Below are 24,296 nucleotides of genomic sequence, written 5' to 3' on the forward strand. Positions count from 1 at the left end.
GTTTGGAAACAACAAAAGATGGGAGGTAAGGAGCTGGACCGCAGGAGAGAGGTTGGAAGATGGATGGATTGATGGATGGATAGAGGGAGGGAGAGAGAATGTGAGGGTAAGCGAAAGATGGAAATGGCAGGGGAAGAAAGGAGAAATAATAAACTGCAGATTGGATTGAAGGAAAGGGAGTTTGGCATCAGCAGGGGGAGGAAAAAGGGAGTATGAAGGGGTGGGGGACGGGGGGGTGTCTTGACACATCTGCAGCTCTGATGCACGCCCTGGTCATTTTTGGCGTGCGTCCCTTTGCCACGCTTCATTAGTCTGACACACACACGGACGGAGACCAAAATGGTCCAGAAATAATGACATAATCAGCAGCTGTGCCACAGAGAGCAGGCTGCCCCGCACAAGGTGACCAGGGACAGAAGGAGGAGGGGAAGACGGACGGAGGAAGAGGAGGAGGAGATGGGCTGAAATCTAGCACCAGCAAAGTGCCGTGAGATAAGGTGTGTATGAGCAGGTGTGGAAAAGGAGTGATAAAGTCATATACGTCTTAATGTTTAAGCGTCTCTTTGCTACTCATTTTGCCCCAGATGCTACACACACACACACACACACACAAACACACACCACTCTGGTCATTTAATCACGTCTGATCATGTGAATCAACAGTACACAATGAGGAAAGGATCTCTGAGAAGACATAAATAATCGGGAGGGTTTAATAGCAGTGAGATGAAAAGCTGATTATCTTTTTTTAATTTCACAAAAAAAAATAAATAAATAACAGAAATGAAACAAAAAAAATATCTTGGATATTTACTGTGGAGGTTCATTTCATTGTAATTGTTGATCTATTTTATACTATCTCCAACTTTATATAGATTTGTCCCAAAAGGCAAATGGGGAATAAGGCTGTTTTTGTGATGACTTTTGTCTATTGAGTTTTGGAAGTGAGGCACATCATTGGACTTTTTTTATTAGTTTGATAAGTCAACTAATGTTTTAGGTGCTTTGGTTATAACTTTGATTATAATCACTGTTTTGCTGGAATAGTGCATTGGGTGACAAGGGTTTCAAAAATGTTAAATTTCCTTTGGACAAATCTTTGGATGCTCTCATTCGGGATTGACCAGATTTTGATTTTGATTTTGAACAAGATATATTTAAATGGAGTTCAAATTCCTCAAAACATATATATAAAAAAAAACCCTCTTCAATTTAATCTTAAATATGAATAATATCAATAATAGAAAAGACATTCAATGCAACAGACATCTTTCCTTATTTTTTTTTCCTTTTTTGCTTTCAAGCCCTTAGGGCACCCCTTACTGAATGGGGCTCATTTAAGATGTTTCATACCTTCAGCTCATCATTTTTGTATTATCTATCAATGTTTGTCGCTTAGCTTTATCTTACACACAAAACTCCAGACTTCCAGATTTTCCAAGACTGTGTAGAAACCCGGGTTACAGGTATTGTCTAAATCCTCTAACTACTGGCAACCTGTGGAAACATGCATTCCTTGTTAATGCATGTTCTGCTTTACTTAGAGCTAAATGAGAGGGAAATGAAAGAGAGCGAGACTGTAGTCGGGAGGAGGCAGAAGAAGGTGAGAGGAGAGGTGTTTGTGCTTGCTGTGGAAATAAACCCACTGGCAAGTCCCACAGTATTTGTTCGTATTTTTGGCAGGTCTGAACCTAAATCTATACCGCCAGCTTTATTTTTTTCATCTTCCCACTTCTTTCGTCTACCTTTTTTGTCTTCAATCGCTCTTCAAAGAGAACCCTAAAGCTGTTCGGTGGAGGAGCCACACCTGTGTAAGAGCGCGCGTTTGTAGGTACTTATGTATCTTTCAAGATGTTTGAATCTGCGTCTTTTGCTTTCGTATCAGAGTGAAACGCCTGTGACCTTTTCACCTCAAACTCCCTGAGGTCAAACGCTGGTCAAAGACGCACTCCAAACACATGAACACACACACCCACGTAAACGCACGCAAACACACACGCACACACACATTATGGTCTATGTGGTGTGAAAATCACAACAAAAAAAAAAGCCTAGGAATGAAGGAGTGGAACAGCAGGAGGAGGAGGAGAAAACAGACATTAGTTTCTCTGGGTGGAGAACAAATGGAGCCCCGAGAGGGACGTGAAGAGGAGGAACGAGGGGAAAGAAGGGGGAAGGAGAGGTGAAGCACACAATGCTATGGGGCAAGGCGGTTGGACAGACAGCATCTGCTCTCAGCTCTCTGCGGCTCTGGGAAAGGCTGGAGAGACAAGGAGAGCAAAAGGAAGGCGGGAGGAAAAGTGGGAAGATGGAAAGGGAAGAGACAGGACAGAGGAAGTGACGGTGTAAAATCTTACGTTTTCTTTCATTTTTTTTTCAGGGATTTCCCAGGGTGTCTACAAAGTCTGAAATTTGATTTCATTTCACTATTTTTAAACACTAGATAAGTATAAAACATAAAAAGATAAAAGTCATCTTTTCTTTCTTTCCTGCCTTTTTCCTAGTTTTGTCCTTCCTTTTCCCATCCTTCTTTTTTTCCTTGTCATACCTAAACTGACAAGGAAAAAAGTCCTCCATCCTTTTTTCCTTCCTAGTGTCCGCCTCCATTTCTTTCTTGACCTGCCTTTATTTCTGTCTCTTGAACAACCTTCCCTCTGTCCTTCCCTTTCCCCCCTCATTTCATTCTCGCACATAAAACAACCATAAGTGACAGAAAACTCTGAAAACCTGAAATGGGGAAAGTTTAGCAATTTTACATGAAAAATGGCTAAGGAACCCTATAAGTGTCCAGAGAAAGTACATTTCAAAATACAGCAGTGACAGACGGAAGGATGCACAAAAGACGACGGGAGACAAAAGGAGTGACACGTCTTTGCAGCAAGAGAAAGAACAGCTGATAAGAGAGGACACATGATCCCAGTGCGCAGAAGAAGGCTTCTCACCACTTTTCACGGTGCCTCCCTCTCGCATAGAGATCATATGGACTTCCTCTTTAAACGCCAAGATGTGTGTGTGTCTGCTGTGGGAGGAGCAGCAGCTGACAGAGAAAACTTGGCCTGGTCTGTCTTATGGAAATCTGAGAGTTTCCCAGAGACATCATAAAGAGACCTCACCTCTCTTCTGTGTCTCTAACCCATTACCGGGTCACACACATTCCTGTTTTATGAAAGGCAATGTGTCTGTTGTCATTGAGTTGGGGGGTGGAGGGTGGGGGGTTCAAAGACAAGGACGGCAAAGAAAAGGACACTAAGTGAGAATTTTCACTTGAGTCCTTACATGAAAGCAGCGCTTGCTCAAAGTCAAGGCTTTGGGAGGCCAGGCGTGTTGTCGGAGGACTTTGATGACAACTGACGGAGTGAATGTGAAGCGAAGAAGAAAGAGAAGAAGAGAGAGGATCAGGGGAGAAATAGGGGGTCGCTGAGAAAAGAGGAAAGTAGAGCTGGGGTCTAGGTAATTAACGGCAAGCTCTTTAATTACTGCTGGTGTTCATTGTGCCAGAAGGAATGTGACAATTATGCCATTAAAACTTCCTAATGGAGGGGAGAAAAGTGAGGGAGGCAAGAACAGAAGACACGCAAAGAAAAAGGAGGATGAAAGGAGGAAGGGAACAGAAGGAAGAGAGGAGGGATATGAAAAGGGGGAAAGGGGAAACAATCGCGACAAAAGAGAAGCTGGGAGGGAGATGGGGAGCGTATTAGGCCAGCACAGTGACAGAGCATATTAGCATCAAACAAGAAAGGCCACGGACGTGTGTGTGTGTGTGTTTGCGATCAGAGAAACAGAGGACATATTCATTCCAAAGACGCCACCAAGGTGGATGGAACTTTGATGATGCAGAGTCTGGCAAAGGGAAAACTCTGTGTGTGTGTGTGTGTGTGTGTGTGTGTGTGTGTGTGTGTTTGCTTGCTGAATCTGCGTAGGCTCCTGTTTCAAGTGGTGGTGCAGGCAGGTAGGGGAGGAAGAAGAGCAGCAGGAGGAGGAGGAGGAGGAGGAGAAAGGGGAGAGATCCACGGAAAAGGGCCTCGGAGGCATCCTGATACACATGCAGTACATTTCCATCTCCACATTACCTCTATGACTCACACACACACACACACACATAAGATGGGAGACATAACGAGTGTGTCCGCACACATGTGTAGAACACGCAAACACACTGCTCCCCACACAAACATCAAAAAAGCACACACACACAACCCACGCACTTGCAAACACACACACGCAAACAACACCCACATACACACACACACCAAAAAGCCAAACACTTACACAAAGAGTCTTAGCGCTCACCAAGGCGGTCGGTTCATCAGGGGGGTTAGAAATTTGCATGGCTGGGCAAATTTTCCTTGTGCTAAACTCTAATCAGCTCCTGTATCTCTCAGACACCTGCCCAGCGTGCAAAAAAAAAAAAAAAAAACCTTAATATGCAAAACACCTTCCCACCCTCCTCCACTGAGGCAGCTCCTCAGCCAACAGAAGACTTATTCACCTGGCCTCGCTAACTCTTTCCCACCCTGCCTGTCTTCTTGCAAATTTTTACATTTATGTATGCAAATCGGCTGTTCCCCTTAAGCCTGTTTCAACAGTAACTTCCTGGTGCCCGGCGAAGAATGAGAGACTTGTTTGAAGGCATCGCAGGAAAATTAGCAAGGGGGAACAAGATGTCTCCTCTGTGTGTGCGGACGGACGTGTTGCCAGCTCCATCCCTGCAGGTGGACACGTCCACGTTTGTCTGTGGCCGGCGACAAAGTTTGTCCATTTGAAGGCGAAATGCAATCGTTAGTTCCTGTAGGATCAACGTTTTCAAACTTAATTTCGCATTTTCACGTGCAAGCTCATGTGCAGGTTAGTGTGGCTACAATGTGCAAATGCAAAACATAATAATGTCATAACAGTTTATGTCTCGCTTCTTATTTAAATATTTTTAATTGTTTTAAAAGGCGTCTTGAAAGACGTTAAACCGCAACTGGCCAAAATATAAATATACAATAAGATGTTTGGATAGTTAACGATCATTAATTCATTGGTTCAGTTTGTAACTTGGTGCAATTCGCTTTCAGAAAGTCAACTAAGCCATCAATTGCATTTACATTCATGTTGCCCTCTATATTTATTGGTACTTATAATGAAGATGTATGTTTTATTATAGAAGCCTAATCTCACACTGAAAAGCTTTTTGTGGTAATCTCACAATTAACTTTGTGTTTCTTTTTGCCTCCCTTTGCTTTCATCCTCCCAAGACATGGTGGCAAAATAGCCTTCGGCCGGCGTCCAGCTTTGTTCCAGTTGTTTTAAACTTTTAAATTATTTTTTTCTGACTGTAGATGTGTCAGCTTCTTGACTTAAAAACCTCAACACACACATCTGCCTCAAATGAAAGGCCCTTCTCATTTTAAAGAGTGTCTAACAGAAACGGGAGTGTCACGTAATATTTATAACCCAGTAAAAGTTGTGGGTGCCACGAATTAACGCAGATAATTTTTTCAAACAGCTATTTTTAATACGTTTTACCAGGGTAATAAATGTGGAGGCTGCTGTTCTCTGTAGGAAGAACAGACTAAAAACTTGTTCCCTGTTGATGAGAAGCCATTTTAACAGCCAGGTTGAAACAACTGTTTATTAAACAACAAGTAAACATGATGTTTGTGAGCCATTGCAGTCTCATAATGCTTTGAAAATAATTTGAAAGTGAATCCTACAAACACCGGATGTGAGTTTTATAGATATTTGAGCCAAAGCAGTCCTTATTTTGAAAAAAAAAAAAAAAAAGTTGAAAATGTGTCTGTTTGTCCCAGCCAATCAAAGATCTTCAATGCGAGGCTTACTTAGCTATTTCTGTCCACTTTTTAACTGCGTCCTTTTCCTTTTTCTTTGTTTTTCATTTTTAAACCGCAGCTTCACATCACTCAGAGGGAAAACATATTTCTCTGTCTATTCATAAAATTTTTTATAGGAACAGAGTGTGACAAAAATGAGCCTAGAATGCCCAAATCAGTGATGTCACACTTGAACTAAGTCCTTATGATGGCTCTTTATTTTGTTAAAAACTTCAAATATGTAGGTATCTGTCCTGTTTTCTAAGACACATGGCACAGTATGAAATATTTTATACTTTAGCAGCTTGATTTGAGTCAAACTCAGAGGTGAGAGTCTCTAACTTACTGTCTGTTTAATTTATTTCCCTATCTCACTGATTTCTGCACTTATTAGGGCCCTGCCTAAATAGAAGAAATCTTGCTTTGCCCTGATGTGCTTTCAGTTGATTGAGACCTCATATATACAAGTGCTTCTGTCTGCCAGAGTCTTTCAAAGCCTCCCTTAAGAGGTTTGAAGATGGATGTGGGGGAGAGTGTGTGTTTGTGTGAGTGTTTGGGTGCACAGAGAGCAGCCCCAGTGGACAAATAATGATGGAGAGAGACAGAAGGAAACACAGGGAAAGAAAGCGAAGCCCTTTAAATGTGAGAGCTTGCAAAACTCCCACTGCTCGCAAGGGCACTTCGCTCCTGCACGTCATCTCTTTTCCCTCTTCTCTCCTTCCATTTCCCCCATCGGTTTCCCCCCTTTCCCCTTCTCCCTTCATCGGTCTCTCTTTTGTCTCTGAGCTCTCACCCTCCGTCCCCTATCTATCCATCTCCCTTGTCCCCCACTCCCCCTCTTTCTTTCCCCTTCCTCTAGCTAAAACAGTAGGACGCTTAACCTTGATAACAGTGAGATTTTTTCCCCCCTCAAAGTGACACACACACTCTCTCACCCACACACACACACACACTCACACACACCGGAGAAGTGCTTTGCCAGCATGCCAGGCCGGTCCAAGGGACGGCTGTACCCTTCGAGGTGAACAGGACACCGGGAAATGCAGCAACAACAAAACACACACACACACACACGCACAGGCAGCTCACTCCAGGTCTTTCTTAACACCAAGTCCTTTAAAGCTCTTTTGTCAGCTGACATTGAGAGGAATGCTGTCCATCTTTAAACATTTCACACGCACAAAGAGACGTCGGCAAAAGGAGAAGTGAGGGAAAAACAATGGAACATATTAAAGGTGAAGCTACCTGCCAGGAATTTACGACAATCAACGGAAAGCAGTGGACGGTCACACTGATGCTCGTAGGCAAATGAGGACAGGGAAGTACAACGCAGTTTTTCAAAATATTAAAACATCCCCACACAGAGAGGTAGTGTAAGCTAATAACCGTCGAGAGGAAACTGCTGGAGAAGAAAAGGTGAAATAAGCAAGGTGTTTGTGCGTTTCTTCCTCATCAGAAGAAACTTCCTCAAACGGGTTTAAACTAGACTGAAAACAAATGTGAAATTTTATTGGTTTGATTATTTTTAGCCAAAGGCGCTGAAATATTCCTCTGCCTTTTCCAGTACATGGGGTGTACATACAAAGTATTTATAGCCCCGAAACTTTACCACAACTCGTCACATTACGGCCACACATTTTGAGGTATGTTATTGGGCTTCAACGTGACAGACTATTGAAGAAAAACTATATATTTTTTTTTAAATCTGAAGAGTATTTTATATTTTCTCTCACTGACTGAGTACTGATTTTTTGTGCATTATTTTTTCCAACTAAAGTTCAGTCTGTTTAGATGGTTAGTGTCTGTTAACAGCAAATTTCAAGCCACAGATTTTTGTCCTGCTGGAAGGCAAACCTCCACAGTCTCAAGTCTTATTGCTCTTTTTAGATTTTCATTTAGCCCCTTCCATCTCTATATTAAATCTGATCACCCTCCCTGAAAAGCATTCCGGCAGAATGATACTGTGCCCACCATGATTCACAGTAGGGACTGTGTATGGGGGATGTGTGCAGTATTAGCCCTTTGTCCTAGGTAGCAATATGCATGCAGGACAGTAATTTTAATCTCAGCCTCATTCTTCCTCATTTTTATTGTGTCCTCTACAAATGGGACTTAGCCATACAGTTTTTCTCTTGCCACTTTTCCCACAAAGATTAGATTCGTAGAATGCACACGTAACATTTGTTCTGTCAACAGATTCTTCCACCTGAGCTGTGGAAATTTGAAGCTCACCCAAAGTTACCTCTTTGTGTCTCTTGATTGCTTCTTTGATCATTGCTCTCCTTTCCCACCCTGCCAGTTTAGGTGATGGCCATATCATGGCAGGTCTGTTGTGCTCCTTGATCCTCATGATCATGTTTGTTCACAACTATTCTCTGACAATCCTCAGAGAGAAGCAGAATTTATAAGATACCTTGACTTCTGTAAGCAGTTATTTGAACTGGACTGAGGATATACGCACAATACACTTTGTGTTGCTGTCAGATAAAACCCAGATAAAATAAATGACTGCGTGACAAAAGCTTAGGGGTTTGAATAATTCTGCATCAGACTTGAACTCAGCATATAAAGCAGATCCAGAGTCAACGAGGACGCGGCAAGAATGTATCAGAATACACATTGGATTAGGCGTCCGATGAAATTTCAGTTTTCCCTCTCAGCTCCTCCTCTTACCGAGCCTTTCGCTGCAGCCTATGTCGAGTCGCTGAAGCATTTACCTCAAAGTCGTTGGCCTTGTTGTAGTGCATGTTGAGGGCTCGGAAGAGCTCGCAGTCCCGGCTGACGCTCAGCTCCTCGGCTCCAGTGACACCATCGTTGATGGCCTGCCGGGCAAATTTCTCCATCTGGATGTAGTAGAACTCCCTGAAGTTGCTGAACCACTTGATCAGCTGGGAGGTGATGCAGCGGTTAAACTGGAGGAAAAGACAGAGGAGGAACGGAGAGGTCAGCAGAAGACAAGGCCGATGTGTCAAAGTGCTTCTTATGAACAGCGTTTTGACATGGATCTGAATGAATCCTGTTTTATGTCAGGTAGCTGAGGTGTGAGGTAAGGTGGGAGGAAGCTGGGAGAGATAAAAGAGGAGCGGAAGAGAAAACAGGTTGCAGAGTGAGGGACGATGATAGAGATATTAAGTAAGACAGCAAAGCGAGGAGGTTGGCGAGGGAAGAAAAGAATAAACGCCAGAGAGAGAGAGTGTGTGTGTGTGTGTGTGTGTGTGTGTGTGTGGTTCGTCTTCCCCGTTGGGAGCAGACCTCCCCCCCTATCATAACCCTGCGAGTGGAGGGAGAGGTGGAAGAGAGGGGGTGAGACCGCAAACACATAATTGACCAGAAAAACGATTAAGTCATCATCTGAAGCGCCCTGGCCCGCAGGGGGGCTCAAACATGTACTTAACCCCGCTCACCAATTACACCCTGTTCCTCCTCCCCTCACCGCATCTCCCGTGCAGGGAGAAACGGAAATGAAGAAAAAATAAAAAAAGGAGCAAAAATAAGAAGACAGAGGCGATAAGCGCTGCCGAGGAGGCAATGGCTATCTGATCTAGTGCTGTTCGGGTGAATTCAATAGGGTGAGGTAAACCTATTAGGAGCCTCAGCTGGTGCTGGCTCCTTTTCATCCTGACCTCAAAGGGAAAACAACTGTGTCTAAAAATCTAGCCAGCTAGTAATAATATTATGTGCTTTGGATTCTTGTTTCGCTTTTCAAACTCGATAAAATTCAGTGAAATTTCTACCTTGCAGACATCATTCATACTCCCCTCTGCTCTTTCTGCAGCAGAAAGAAAGGGAGACAAAATGCTGCTAAACGCTGAGCACACTGCTCACTGGGGGGGTCAGAGTGGTTTTGACATGGAGATTAGACTCTGACTATTGTTCAACAACACAGACATAAACACTCGTCGTGATCCGGGACGGCAGTACAGCACAGTCAAACTCATGAAGACGGTGGGGAAAGTTGATAAATAGGAGATACGTTTCTTCTGTGGTGGTCTTTTCTGGAATGATCTGCAAATGAGATAATGGTGGAGCGGAGAAGAATAAGTCTGTTTGTTTGGCTGGAGTTTGGGTGGGTGGGTGTGCATGGAGAGGAAGTGTTTGGGATGGTGGCTGTGTCCTAAAGTGCAGGGTGAGCATAAATAGGGAAAAAGAGAGGGCGGGGTTGGGATGGGTGCAGGTCAGCACCACCGGACAATAGCGCGTCGCTCGTGGTGGTAACGGCGGCGGAGTTTGTAAGGGGCGAGGGGAGGATAAGGGGGTCGGAACGTGAGCAGTCAGCAAGCCAGGGTCATGACATCTGGGCATCAAACAAACAAACTACTGACACTTACAAATACGTTGGCAGTGCAGAGTTATTCTTAAGCACATGGCTCTCCCTGTGCCAGACAGTCGGCGTGTGACAGCAGAGCAGAGACGCCGAACCCTCTTTTGTGTTGTGTGCAACATTGACCGTCATTGCATTTGAAACTCTTTATCCACGAAAGTGTGCTTACATACAGACCTGAGCATTACACAGTGAGATTATGGACTGTGAAAGTTCCTATCGCTCATGTCGGGAGACCTTTAGTGTCACTGCAGCCGAGTGACTCGATGCATTTGTCACTTTGGACAAAAATCACTTTATTATGCTGACAGCATGAGAGAAGACGTATTGCGGCCGGTGCAACTGCAAGTGCTGGTAAATATGCTAAACTGCACTGCAGCCATGCTCACTGCACATATCACACTCAGGGATTAAATTTTGGCAGGTTCCCCTTACAGCTTCCAGCGGTCTTGGTTCATTAAGTTGCTGTAGGGGGCACAGAGACCCCCCCTGATACCAGCTAAGGACGGGTGTGTTCGCTGTAAAAGGAGGGAATCGGTTCAAAGGAGCACATCACTGCAGCTCCTTAATCAGAGCTGGCAGGGATCAGCCAGCACAGACATGAGGCACAGCGAGAAAAGTGTGTGCGCTGAATCTGATACGATATGTTTAAACATACAAGTGTGTGTATGTGTGTGTGCGTGCGCGCGCTTGGCTATGAGGTAGAGCAGAGAGAGACAGTGAAAGCGTGTTTCTCACACTCACACTCAAGAGCCTGTGAAAGGTCAGTGCTTAGTGCTAACAGCATAAGATAGAAAGTGGCATGCACACACACTCACATGCATATGTTCTGCAGATGCTGAAGTCTAAAATAGACAAAAAACAAAAAAAAAACTGAGGTATCTCATGTCTAAACTGTAGTCGCCTGCAGAAAGTGCTCAGGTGTACACACATCTCATTATCGGGTTTGGTAAAATGGGTAAGGTGTTTTCCTTTTTGCTGTGGTTTTTGGCTGAAAGGTGTTTGAATAAAAAGCAAACGCTTTCTCAACAGCGGAGCAGAAAACACACAGATGACCTCAGAGTGCTCGGCTACATCCAAAACGACCGGAGAGGAGGATAGAAAGACACAGAAGCCTGCACGGGCCTCCCTCTCTGTCTCTCTCTCTGTCATATAAGCCCCCTCACAGCCATCAGGGCTTTCCAACGTTTCCTGTTTTTGCAGGAGTGAATTGTGGGAGATAATCTGGGGCTGTCTATTGGCTGACTGCACACAAAACGCAGCCCTGGAAAGCGGGCTTTTGTTACTGCTGCTGCTGCTGTGACTCAAAATCCAGCCACGGGCTTTTCTTTCCAGGCCTCGGCCCCGCCGAGGTGCACATGCCGTGCCACAACATCAGCGAAAAAAAAGAAAAGGGAAGGAATGACATACAGAAAATGCAAAACCCCTCCTGACGTTCGCGGCACCATGGCACATAATTGACGTAAACACAGAAGCTGAGGAGAGATGCTACTAACGAAACGGCCAATTTTGCCTAGATAGATTCTGTGAGCAGTAGATCGAACACTGAAAAATCTAATTTTGATTTTTGTTTTCTTTCTTTATCAAGCAGCTATGCAGCAATAAATTGATTGATATCTCATTGATAAAATCTAATTGGTGATCAGCAAATTGAACTCTGAAAAGGGATATTGACACATTTTTAAATGTGTCAACCAACACTTTGTACTTTTGTCTCTTTTTTAGTTCAATAAAAATCAGTGATGCCTTGATGCATCAAAGGAGACATTCTTATAAATCCTTCATTTTCTGTTAAATTTCCAAACTGCTCCTTTATCAGAGAACCTCAAACAAATCCTGGCAAACAAGTCCTGACAAAACAAATATTGTTTTGCAAAAAAGAAAAAAAAAGCAAACAAACAAAAAAACATAAATATGTTTTCTAAAAACATGCCAGCAAAGCAATGTCAGATGATTTATTAAACTAACTAAATTATTTTGAACTGATTTTTTGATCTATTGGCCCTTTATTTAGACCCTATCTGTCTAAATAAAGATATGTCATAAAGCCACTTGGATTATATAAGCTGTCATTCATGACACCAACAAGGGTATTAAGTAAAATCTGTCAAAACACTTCAGAAACACTTAGGGGGGAACAGTGTCTTAAAATAAGCTTATTGGAAATGAACATCAGCTCCAGGGCCTCCCAGGTCCAGATCTGATTAGACAAGACCCGATTAACCTTAAAAGACTGTTGTTTGAAGACAAGCTCTTGCTGAGAGGCTGTGCTGGCTGAATTTAATTAGATAGTCCCATTCCCATACACTAATTTAAAACCAGAGTCCATTGTCATCAACAGAGAACAAAAACAAACTATGTGGCACTTAATCCCTTAAATATCTTGACCTTATTTAGGTTTCTATTCATAACGAGGCCACCTTCATGGGAACGCCTAATGAGTTAGGCAAAGCTGAAATTTAATCTTACTTCTTATTCAAAAAATTTCAAGTATTAGATTGATGGTATTATGTCGATAATTAAAAGAGGGGGCACCAACACTGGAAGCTGCTTTCAATAAAAGCAACTTTTTTGTTGCATCTTATTTTCAAAGCTGTCCAACGAAATCCTCTGTAAAGAATGACGTGAGCTCAGAGTCGTGGTTCTTGGTGATGGCATACATGAGGGGGCAGCTGGTAGGAAAGGAAGCCTTTATCTTCTGATTTGAATAAGATGGCCTGGATCTGTCACAGTATTTACCCCGATCATGGTCCAGGAGCATACACACACACACACCTAAACACGCACGCATACAATCAACGCCACAAACTCACCGCACATGATACAAGAGCTATTGTGTTGTTTTTCTTGTTTTCCTGTGCAGCTTACATATCGTGCTTTGTTTTCCAAATTTTCCGTCATTAAACTCCCAGCGGGGCTAATGTGCATCCTCGCCATGTCTCTAAAGCAGCTCTTTGCTCTACGCCCCTCCCTTTTTATCAAACCATCCTCCATACACCTGCTCTGAGAGCCACCATCTCCAGCTCCGTTCTCCTCTCTGCCCCCCTCTGTCCCTCCATTACTCATCCTTCGCGTCACCTCTGGAGAACTCAGCAGCTCTCCTTTTCCGTTGTGCAGACCTATTCAACTTCCTCTTTTATCATCTTTTGCATAAACACATAAGGCAGCGAGTGAAAATCCACCTTTTTCAAGACACAAAAGAATACATTGTTCGTTGTAACTGAGACTGGAACATCACAATTTCCAACCAACTTCCCTTTTTTGACTCAGGTGCAAAAACATAATATAAGGAAGAAGTTGAGCAAAGATGAAGCAACAACTACAGTGTATGTGAATGCGCGTTTCCATTTATGCAGTGCGTTGCAAAAGTTTTCGTATCGCTTGACATTTTTTCATCCTTTTTTCACGTCACTGTCACACACCTCCATGCTTTTTATTTAGATTTTATGTGATAAACCAACAAAATAGCACTTAACTATAAATTGCTGTATTCCTCTTTACTTTGATACCACCTAAAGAATCCAGTCCAACTAAGTGGATTCAAAAAATAACATCTCACAGGGGACTGTTCAGTTCATCTCAATAGAAACAGTGTGGCATAACCGGAATCCTAAACCTAAATTAGAAGTGAACCAAGACGGGAGAACTGTATGTTGTGAATGCTGAGAAGACAGGCAAAAAGCAATGTAGGGGAAACAGCAAACATGAGGAAGACTCTGGTCAGATGAGAGTAAAAATTTGATTTGTGTGGTCAACTAACACAACACCCTAAAAACCTCATCAACACAGTGAAACATGGTTGTGGCGGCATCATGATGTGGGAATGTTTTTATTTAGTAGGGACAAGGAAGCTGTCAGACAGGCAAATAAAACCTGTGAGATTCTAAACATAAAACTTGAACTACCCTGGAAAAGCTTTGATCAAATAATAATTATGTTAGAATGGCCCAGTCAAAGTTCAGACCTCAGTCTAAACAAGTAATGGTTCAGATCCAATTTGACTGAGATTGAGGTATTTTGCAAAGATGAATGGGAAGCATATTGAGACTTTAAATGTGCAAACCAAACAACACTGTGTACGACTATCACTGCAATAGATATCCAAAGGCACTGTTTATAAACTACCCCAAAGCTAAATAAAGCAAACAGGTATAAGACCACAGAAGACTCACCTTGACGTCAGAGAAAAACATCTTCAGCATGTTAGAGCTTGGGTAGCGGGTGTAGAAAAACATGAGTTTGGCCTTCTTCAGATGATTAGGGGAGAGGCCCTCCTGGATCTGAAAACAGCTGCTGTTAAGGATGTTAACAACTGTTTGGAGGCCAAGAACCTCTGGTACATCAAGCAAACATAGGCACATTACAAACACTATTTATATTTGCTAATGACTCGGTGTAAGTTTGAAATGTACATTTGGATGAAGGTTAACCAAATTTTCTCATGAGCGTGAATGCAGAGCTGCTGGAAGGGGTGAGCTGAAGACAGTGCACTGAAGCAAAACCATTTGCTTGGAATTAGCATCGTCTGGATCAGGTGTGAGAGAGTCACGGTAAATAAAGCAGTACAGCCTGGGCTTTTACATAAGGAGACTCATTTCACTGTCAAAGCAACCAAGCGCCTTTGCCTACACCCTGCGTCAAACTCCTCCCAAAAAAAGGAGGAAGAAAAAAGGAGACATTTGCATATCACAGACAAAGACAGCAGTTAACGCCAGTGGCGGGCAAGAAGGCCTAATGGCTTGGCGATAACACATGCCAAGCCTGAACATGACTGTCTGCTGCTGGCCACATCAGCTACGAAATAAGGTCTAAGAGATCCCAAACACTGTTCCAGGCAGTATGAAAAACCTTCTCGCACTCACATATTCAAATAGAGGCCTTGTCTTCCTAATGGATCCCCTGGATTGAACAGCGGAAAGGATGGAGATAGGCTGTTGGGGGCACCTTGAGGGATAGCATGGTTCCAGCCTTCAATTACATTCCCCCTCCTCCTCCCTCTGCTCCACCCCTGGCCCCCAAGCCTCTCAGTTGCTGCCAAACCCTTGGAGGAGCAAAAGAAAAGAAGGAGGAGAAGAAGAGAGGCACTGAGGCTTTGGACTCGGCCAGCGATGGGAAGAGTGGAACACATCTGCGCCACTGAACGGCCCAAGCCATTTCCATGGTGAATTAACGGCCGTATAATACATCTGATAATTTCAGTCTGGAGGATAAGACTATGAAAAGGGAACAGGGGTGGGACTGGGTGCGTGTTCAAACCCCAAACTGGTTTAATAAGTCAAATCAAGGTGGGGGGAGGGTGGGTGTGTGTGACTTAAAACGACACAGAATGAGCAACACAAAGTTTTTACTTTTACACTTGAGTGGCTTTCTCATGTACAGAGTGGGCTATCACCATTTAAAGTCAGTCAAGTGTCCAGATGTAGCTGTAGCTGTAGAGTGGGAAGAAGGCATCAGCTGCTAGATTGGATTGCCCTTGGCCTTTGGGCTACAGAGCAGAGCCAGCAAATCCTGAACCACGCTGGGCTCTGGCTCCTTAAAGACCCCGTCTACTTTGTCTGATTCAAGGGAGTGGGGGACAGAAAGTAGCGAGGGTCTTATGGGGGAAACCCTGGCAGGCTGGTGTTACTCAGTCAGGCCCGGCCAAAAGAGCAGCACTTCACTTTCCACACCACACCATCTGCTCCGACCAGGGAGGGTACAATGAATTCTCAGACAGAGGAAGAAAGAAAGAGAAAGAGAACTTGTTCTTAAAGCGTAGGTGTCCTTATATTCAGACTAATTTGTTTATGCTTTTTCAATTAGGATTAGACACACTTCCCCTTATCGGGCATTGAAATTTAACTTGCTCAGCCTTCAGCTCAATATCATCTCCCTTCAGCTACCAATTAAAAAGCCTCATACTTCCCGATTAGACATTTTCATTCCCAATTCACTCACAGCTTGCAAATGTAATTGTGATTGGACTTCAGGGTGGTGTGTGAGGCCATTATTTTGTCATGATGGTACGCTCACACCAGCTGGCCCACTGTTCGCCTGCCACATCTGACAAGATATCATCATTCTCACATCACTTCCCTAAAGCCCAAAGTCATGGGGCGGGGGGGTGAAATAGCTGCCACACTTCCTAATTCCAGGTGTAAGGACAAGAAAATTTGGAGTCGAACTCAGAACAAATGTGATAAGTGATAGCGGCCATCTGCTCCAAAATGCTGGTGAACTTGAACGGACCTCGCTAAATGTCTGACAAGCTGTCTCTGACTTCAGAGGTGGAAAAAAATAAAAAAGCTGTCACTAAAAATGCCAAACTTTTCAGTGAAATATTCATTAGGCGAATCAAAAACAAAACCTGAGAAAATGTGGACATGTTCTCACTTTTCCTTCTGTTTAGGGTAATACATCTGTTACTGCCCTGAATTTATAAATGCTGCCATGAAAGCCACAGCATCTGGCATATGCGGTTATTGTTTGATTATTTTGTACTTTCTCTTAGTCAATGCATGTCTCTCTCCCTTTTTTCCTTTTCATCCCTCCATCGGGAGCCCGTAGAAGCAAAGGATTATGGATCTCTGGAAAGCGTTCACCCTTGGGTCAGAAGACAAGACAAGGCGAGGTAATGAAAGATAAACAGCTCGCTGCAAACACCTGTTAACGTCCGCTTCAAAGAAAAGACGGAGAGGTGGGAGGGGGGAATTTGCAGGGAGTGAAAACAAAAAAAGAAGTATTTGGCTGCCAAGCAACAGCCGAAGGGCCCCCCGGGCTGTTGACAGATCTTTATGAAATGAAAAAAAGAGAAAAGAAACGACAATGATTGTGGGCTTTTACAACAGCGATGGATGATAAGAGGAACACAAGAGAAAACACAAGCAATCATAAATATACATCTTTACCCCAAGTCCTCAGGCAAACCTTTTGTGACACACACACACGTACGCACACGCACATGCACATGCACGCATACCATACACACACAAAAAAGACTAAACATTCAGGTGCACATAAAGGGAAAAACGAGATGTTCAGTTAACTAATATATATCCAACAGGGAATAAGCTGTAGGATTAATTTCTTAAGCCTACTATGAATGTTAATGACTGGAAGACAAAGCTCTTTTTGGGCAGCCGGTGTGAGACAAATCAAACTTTCATAAGGGTTAGGGGGTGTTGAATGCTAAGGAGATATAAGGGTAACAGAGAAGGGACTGAACATTACTGTTTAAGCTATTAGCCCTGTGTCTATAGGGGATTCAATTTGAGCCTCCCACAGGGGGAAAGCCTCTTTATCCACAGGGCAGCATCAGGGCAAACTAGGGTTAAACTATACGCTAGGCTATACAACACCCTCGTGTCCCAAGTTTCAGGATGTCGTCTCCCTCCTTTAAATGTCAATTTTTAATAAAAAGGAAATGGGGTAATCACATCTCCTTGCAATAAAGTTACACACCAAAAGAAAGCTTTTAAAGCACTTAGGATTGAAGATGGAAGAAAATGCTGTTTTGGTGCTGCGAGAAGAGGTACGGGTATAAAAATAAATACAACAATGGAGAAGAGAACAGTAGTGGGAGGGAAAAGTGATTCATCAACAATTTCTCAGCTTCTTAGGCTAGTTTCAAACAGAATCAAAAGGATTTGATTTTTAACTCTTGGTGTATCAGACATGGTTTCTAGTAGGTCCGTAAGGGCTTCTATCACCTGAGAGCAAATTTTCCTCTTTTACGTAGGTAAAGATTAGTTCAAAATGAAAAATGCAGTGTGTAACAAGATACGTTTAACTTTGGCTTTCACAATTCTAAAAATCTACAGCCCACCTTGATTTTTATTTTTAAAGGATACATTGCTGCCTGAGTAAGGTGAGATGTCAGCCATGTCCTGGAGATCACTGCACTCTGACTTGATTAGGGACAAGGACAGGCTTTCGGCTGTGCTGCCAGGGTGTGCTGGTGAACAAGAGCGATGGTGGTGCCCCAGGTGGTGACCTGATGCCATCTTTGTTCTCAAACTGGTGGTCTCTCTGGGCAGGTCCATGGAGTCTGGTGAAGTACGGTCCTTGCCTGGGTAAGCTGTGGGTGGGCCAATGGGAGTCTGGAAGGGGTAACCCATGAGTGGCAGTGGAAAGGGATGTCGAAAGGAGGGAGGGCTGAAGCCCATGGAGGCAGAGAGAGATGATGGATGGAGAGCTGGATGGTGGCTACCACCATGGGCACCCACAGCTGAAGACTGGTGGTGATGCTCACTGGGTGTCTTACGTACTACTAAAGGCAGTGCCTCAGTTTGGTCATTGGTAGGCCCTGGTATGCCAGGCATGCTAGCAAAGGAATCCAGTGGATTAGGAATGATCACATCACCAAAACATTGCAGCCTCTGGTTAGCGGTGTGGAAATTTGGGTTGTCGCCATTGACAACAGCAGGAAATCTTTCAGGGGGTATAGATAGAGGTGGGAAGGCCTGCTGAGGAGTAGGGCGAGGAGGTTTAGCAAACACCTTTACCACTGTGTCCACCACCTGGGTCATGGCTGAGTTGAGCTCTTGCTTCAGTGTTTCTGCTAGCTGTTTACCTTCAGCATGCATGGAGGAACCTGGACCTCCCTGTCCTTTGTTTCGGCTGAGGCCATCTCTTCTTGGCTTCTCAGTGTCAGCCAACAAGGCCTGCTCCTGAAGCAGAGCCCGCGCCCTGTCAAGGAAATGGCCTGGATCCAAATCAGCCATCTCATTGTCAGAGCGCAAGTCATCTCCGCCCCGGTCATCTCCACCGGTGTCGGACCTGCCTGGGCTGTCCTCTGACATGTTTCCTATGTCATTGTGAAGGTCGGTGTGCTCTGAGTCATCGGTGGAGTCATAGATCTGAAAGAACTTCTCCTGGAGCTGCCGTAGTTGCTTTTGCATGTCCTCCAGCTGCAGCTTGAGCTGCCGCCGCTCCTCCTGCTTCTGTTCCTTTCTCTGACACACCAGCTGGGTGAAGCTTTGCTGCTGCTGCTGAGGCAGTCGCTGTTTGCGCTTATTCTCTCGGCTGCTACTGCACACTTCACCTCCCCGTGGACTGCCCGGGGCTTGCTGTTGGGACTGAGGAGGTGGACAATCCAGTTCTAGATCCCGCTCTCCATCCATCTCATGGTCACGCTCATGGCGGGAAGCAGCAGGCACCACCACGCTTGGCGAGTGGCTCATACCACGTATAATGTTCTCTACACGGGCCCGCTTGGCACGCAGGTGTTCATCATTGAGACGTTCAATGTCAAAGGTGGCCAGGCCAGGAGGACGACCAAATGGTGACAAGCACTCCTGAGGCGTGCTATCCTGGGAGGAGTTACTGCATGCATCTTCCTGCGGGGCATCAGAGCTAGCATTCGAGAGCCCTGATCCAGGGAAGCCTGATTCGACTCTATCTCCTCTTTCCCCTCTCTCAGGTCCGCCTCCATTTTTTGCAATGTTATTCTTGAGAAGCTGAGAGATAATGGTGGTGCCAGGGAAGGGCATCATGGCATCCTCATATGAGTTGGCCCTCTTCAGTAGCTTTCGGAGTACATTTGATTTGGACTCACTGTCGCCTGCTGACACGACGCCAGGCCCACCATGTGGCTGCACTACAGAGCACTCCATGGAGTCGTTGTCTGATCCGTGGTGAGAATGGGAGCTCAGAGAGTTCATGGCACTGAAAATGGCTGCTTTGGCGCGGGCGATGTTATCGGTAGTAGCTGCTGCTGTGGAGGAGGCTGTGCTACCCACTGTCCTCTTGACACCAATGTCCACACGTCGTCGCTTGGTCTGTCTGTTCAGGAGGGAGTCGCTGTCATGGTCCGGCATCACGGGCTGCTGCTATTGGGCCATATCCCACAAACCCAGTCCTCTAGGGTCAAAGCCTCTGAGTATCTATGCAGGGGAAGAAAATAAATGGGCATGACACACTAAAGTGAAATCTCCCGAAGGCCTTATTTTTTGTAAAGGTAGCAATTTGTCATTACGCGCGCACACACACACAATCTAAAACTGTAAGGTAGTTGAAATGAACAACTGCATTCAGAAATTTTAGCAATAAGATGCTCAAACCTTAAAAAAAAACCTTGATTACATTAAGATAAGCATGATGGGGTCAGATTTAGGCCTTGGCTCGACATTCCAGGGCAAAGTCCTACATTTTATCCTCTCCCCTGTTACACGTTGCGCGACACTGAACCAGTTCCCACGGAATACAAAGCTGCATAAAATTATGATAATTACTTAAGTACTTGTCCTCATTTCCATGATTGTGCAGTGTAGCCCACATACGAGGCAGAAGCTCACAAATTCAAATCATAAGGAAATAGGGTTGGGATATATATATTTTTTAATGGTATACAGATAGAGGAAAAACATATTTTACACAATAAAGACACACTACTTGACTCTGCTGAGTAAATGAGCTTCATCAGCTTCAAGAAATTATTTTACACTGTGCCTATAAATTGTGCAGTTTTTAAAAACAAGTCCTGTGTTCACTCTGATCAATATGGCCATCATATCTTACACAATAGGGAGAATGACACAAAAAAGAAGCACAAAATAGACCTATTGATTTTGGTGCCAGCGTGAGCTCACTTCTGTGTTTTTTGTTTGTCTTTTCATCTGGCAAGGGCAGTTAATTCTGCTCAAATGAATAGGTCACACGGGTCAACTCTGGCAAAGAGCAACTTAAAGCGCTCTTACAAAAACCCTAATGCCCCTCTGAAAGCAAAACGTTTTGTCAGTACAGGTCTGCGCGAATAATGCTATGTAAGCAGCGGTTGCAGAGTCTTAGTCAGAGCCACATCAGATGTTTCTCGTCTTAATTTTACAGAATTTGTGGGAGGATATTTAACGTGCATGGAAGTGTAAAAGCAAAATGTAAAAATTCAACACGCCAATGTTTTCCCCCATATGTCTTTAACATCACTAAAACAGCAGACGTTTATATTTATTTTTCCTTTTACTTTCATAAAAAAAATAAATAAATCGTTCTCTACACCAAATTTCATAAGAGGATTTTTTCCACAATTTAGGCTTATTATGAGTAAAATCTTTATAAATGCATGAAAGACGTGTGGAGTTAAAGAAACTGAGTCACATTTATATCAGTTATTATTATTTATATGACATAGTTATTTTTTTGTAGTTTTTGGAGGACATTTCCTAAAGCACCAGTGACATTTCCACAAGCATTATAAAATAACCCACCTTTCGACACTTTTACAAGATCAATGTAACTGTAATGGAACTGATTCACAAATTTACACTTCACACACCCTCTCAGAGCTGTTGGCGTTGTTGTACTCTGACACACGTGACATACTTATTTTCTTAAAAAAATAAAAATAAAAAATTCAAAAATAAAATTTAAACCCTGCATAAAAGAATAAAAACCCAGATTTTCTGAAAATGTCTCCCTTAGCAAGTATTTTAAATGAAACCATTTGACAAATGGGCAAGACTTCTAATGTCTTGAAAGCCATTTACAGCAGCTCGGAGAAGAAGCAATACACATAGGATTAAAACTTGACTGGATTGCTTTGGGATCTTAACAAAGAGCTTGAAATAGTTACCAGCACCTGTCTTTTTTTCTTATGTTGAAGCACCTGTCCCACATTGCCCCTCTCCCTTTCCATCTCCCCAATAAAGAGATGGCAAATACAACGGATTTTGGGGGAGGTAATTAAAAACCCCCCAAAAAAGAACAACTTTTTCCTCACTAAAATGTTACATTTTTGGCAAAAATATGTAAACGAACCACCATACATGTAAAAATAACTTTTGCCTGAGTCAAACTGAAGTGACAATAAAACGGGCTCTGTATAAATAAAAACTGAGATATGGGGGGATGTCTTTGCTCGTTCAAACACAGGAGTTGCGCACACTGTTTCCAAACTGGTTGGTCATCTTCAGAACAGACCTCAAAGAAGATGGAAAATAAACGCAAAGCCAAAAAGAAGGCGCTTAACGCTCTCCAATCGTCTGCGCAAAGTTCTTTCAGCAATTAATAATAATTAAAAAGGGGACAGAACACCACATACCCCACGGGACAAAGAGATCAATCTACAAACAGACAGGTCAAGCAAGTAGTCTAAATCAAAATTTCCGCCTTAAATAAACACGTTTGAATCGCGGAGTGCTAAATAAATAAATAAATCACACTTCTGAAACTTACTTCGCAGAGTTGCAAATCAACTCGATCTCTGCTTTGATGAGGAAGGCTGGGCTAACGTTCGCAAATCATCCTCACCAAAAAACACTGGCTGCTCACGCAACCCTCCGCACACACCGAGCTGAGGGAACCAAGTGCAGCCCTTGTTATCGCACCTATTCAGCTCGCTGGTGATTGGCAGAATAAGTGATGCTAGTTTAGAGTTCAATATCTGAACAAGAAAAAGTGAGGGAGCTTGTCCGAGGACAAGGTTACTTACCTGGTCCAAGATGAAGATTAAGGGGGGGCAACCTGAACTCCTGCGGCGGCGAAAGAGAGAAAAGAGCCGCGGACTGCTGTGCGGAGGAGCTGGTGCAAAATATGAGGAAAGGAAGAGCTGGAATAAAGTGAGAGGCGCCAACTAAAAGAGACCAAAAATATAAAAAGAAAACGGGGAAAACTGGCTCTTGCGCGTCCGTCTCTCCTTCTATCCTCAGCTGTGGTCGAAAGAGTGAGAGACCTTGAAAGAAGACAGGAGAGAGAGGGAGAGGGAGAGAGAGAGAGAGAGAGTGAGAGAAGCTGTGCGTGTGTGCGTCTCTGAGGCGCGCTGGATGCAGAGCGGAGGACTGGATGCTGCTGGAGCGCTCCTCCGCCACTAAGATTCACTTTAAGACGCGGCTGAAGGAAACAGGAAGACGTGCGCGTCACGAGCGCCGTGATGTAACTGTCGCAGCCTACCAATAAGAAGCGTCCGCGAGGGCCGGGGGAACAACACGCTGAACTTGACCAGAGGAACGGGACTTGATCGTGCAGCCAAAGTGAGGGAGTGGGAGGAATAAAAGAAAGGAAATACAACTTATTGCTTATCTGTTTCTTCAGAAATGCGAGTAAGCATCGGTACGCTCGAAAATTTCATATTTTATCCGCAGCCGTTAGAGTCTTTTGGCTTCTAATTATCTTTTTAATTGCAAAGGTTCTAAAAAGTGAAAATTACCTAAGCTGATTAATATCAACAAATTTGATATTAAAATAAAATAAAAAACGAAGCATGAACGTCAGTATTGAAATAACATACATTAAAACATAACTTTATATTTTTTCCAAAATAGTTATAAAAATTACGAAAACCTAAATTTATGTTCTGCTTTTATTCCCATCTTTCAGTTGAGTTCAGTTTTTTTTGCACCAAAATCCAAAATTAAAATATTCTTCCGATTCTTGAATTCTCTTTTTGTTTGCTGCTGTTGATGCTTATTTCTAATACATTTTCAATATTTCGCAAATGTAAGGAAGATTTTCCACAGCAAATCTGGTTGACGCGCGTTAGCATGGCATGCAGAAACCTTTTATGCTCAGAGTTCTCCTATTGGTTGCAACAATAAAAGGCGACTGTCCGATTAATGAAGTAGCAGGGCAGCACAGGGGATTCGAGTATTTTTTTATTTTTTTGCTTTGGAATTCCGATTATCCCAGATAAATCTATATAAGAGGAGAGCTAAGAGTCTCTCTAGAAAAAAAGAAAAGAAAAGAAAAAAGAAACACCCTGGCTAAGTGATAAATATATCCCTGAAATGTTTAACTGTCAATGTGATCCACAGCCGCGAACCGAAATATTCCAGTGAGTAAAGAGCATCAAAAGTGCTTCATTGGTAAACTTGAAAATATTGCTGGACTGGATGCAAATGATTTTTTTTTCTGTTTGATGAATTGCTGAATGTTCCTCATCTCCGCACCTGTAACTCCCGAAAGCCTGCGGACGGTGACATTCGATCTTTTCCATGGCGAAAAAAAAAAAAAAAAAAAAATGACGCTTCAGATTTATGACTTGATGACGGCTGTTGCTTTTTGGTCTTCCTTCATTCTTTTAAGCTCGATGCCCAAATTTACAGTGCGGCTTATGCGCTCCGGAAAACAAACGTTTGAGTCATTGGTGCCGACAACAGGTGATTTCTCCTAACTGTTGCGCGGTGTTTGCCGACTTTAATGTGCAAGAAATTATTATTATTATTTTTTTTTGTAAAATGCTTATTTTG

At 43.5% G+C, this 24,296-nt stretch overlaps 1 protein-coding gene across 1 annotated transcript in view; it reads right to left on the bottom strand.

The window, feature by feature from the left end:
* prox1a (prospero homeobox 1a) overlaps positions 1-23,460 on the bottom strand; it is a 34,502-nt gene extending 11,042 nt beyond the window's left edge. The window contains exons 1-4 of the mRNA XM_007552853.2: positions 22,544-23,460; positions 17,967-20,000; positions 14,310-14,417; positions 8,534-8,728 (exon numbers count right to left, since the gene is read on the bottom strand). Of these exons, the coding sequence (XP_007552915.1) occupies positions 8,534-8,728; positions 14,310-14,417; positions 17,967-19,934 (2,271 nt within the window). The 5' untranslated portion in view covers positions 19,935-20,000; positions 22,544-23,460. The remainder of the gene's footprint in view (positions 1-8,533; positions 8,729-14,309; positions 14,418-17,966; positions 20,001-22,543) is intronic.
* Between the last annotated feature and the right edge of the window lie 836 nt (positions 23,461-24,296).

Source organism: Poecilia formosa, unplaced genomic scaffold (assembly GCF_000485575.1).
Source record: "Poecilia formosa unplaced genomic scaffold, Poecilia_formosa-5.1.2 Scaffold53, whole genome shotgun sequence".
Lineage (NCBI taxonomy): Eukaryota > Metazoa > Chordata > Actinopteri > Cyprinodontiformes > Poeciliidae > Poecilia > Poecilia formosa.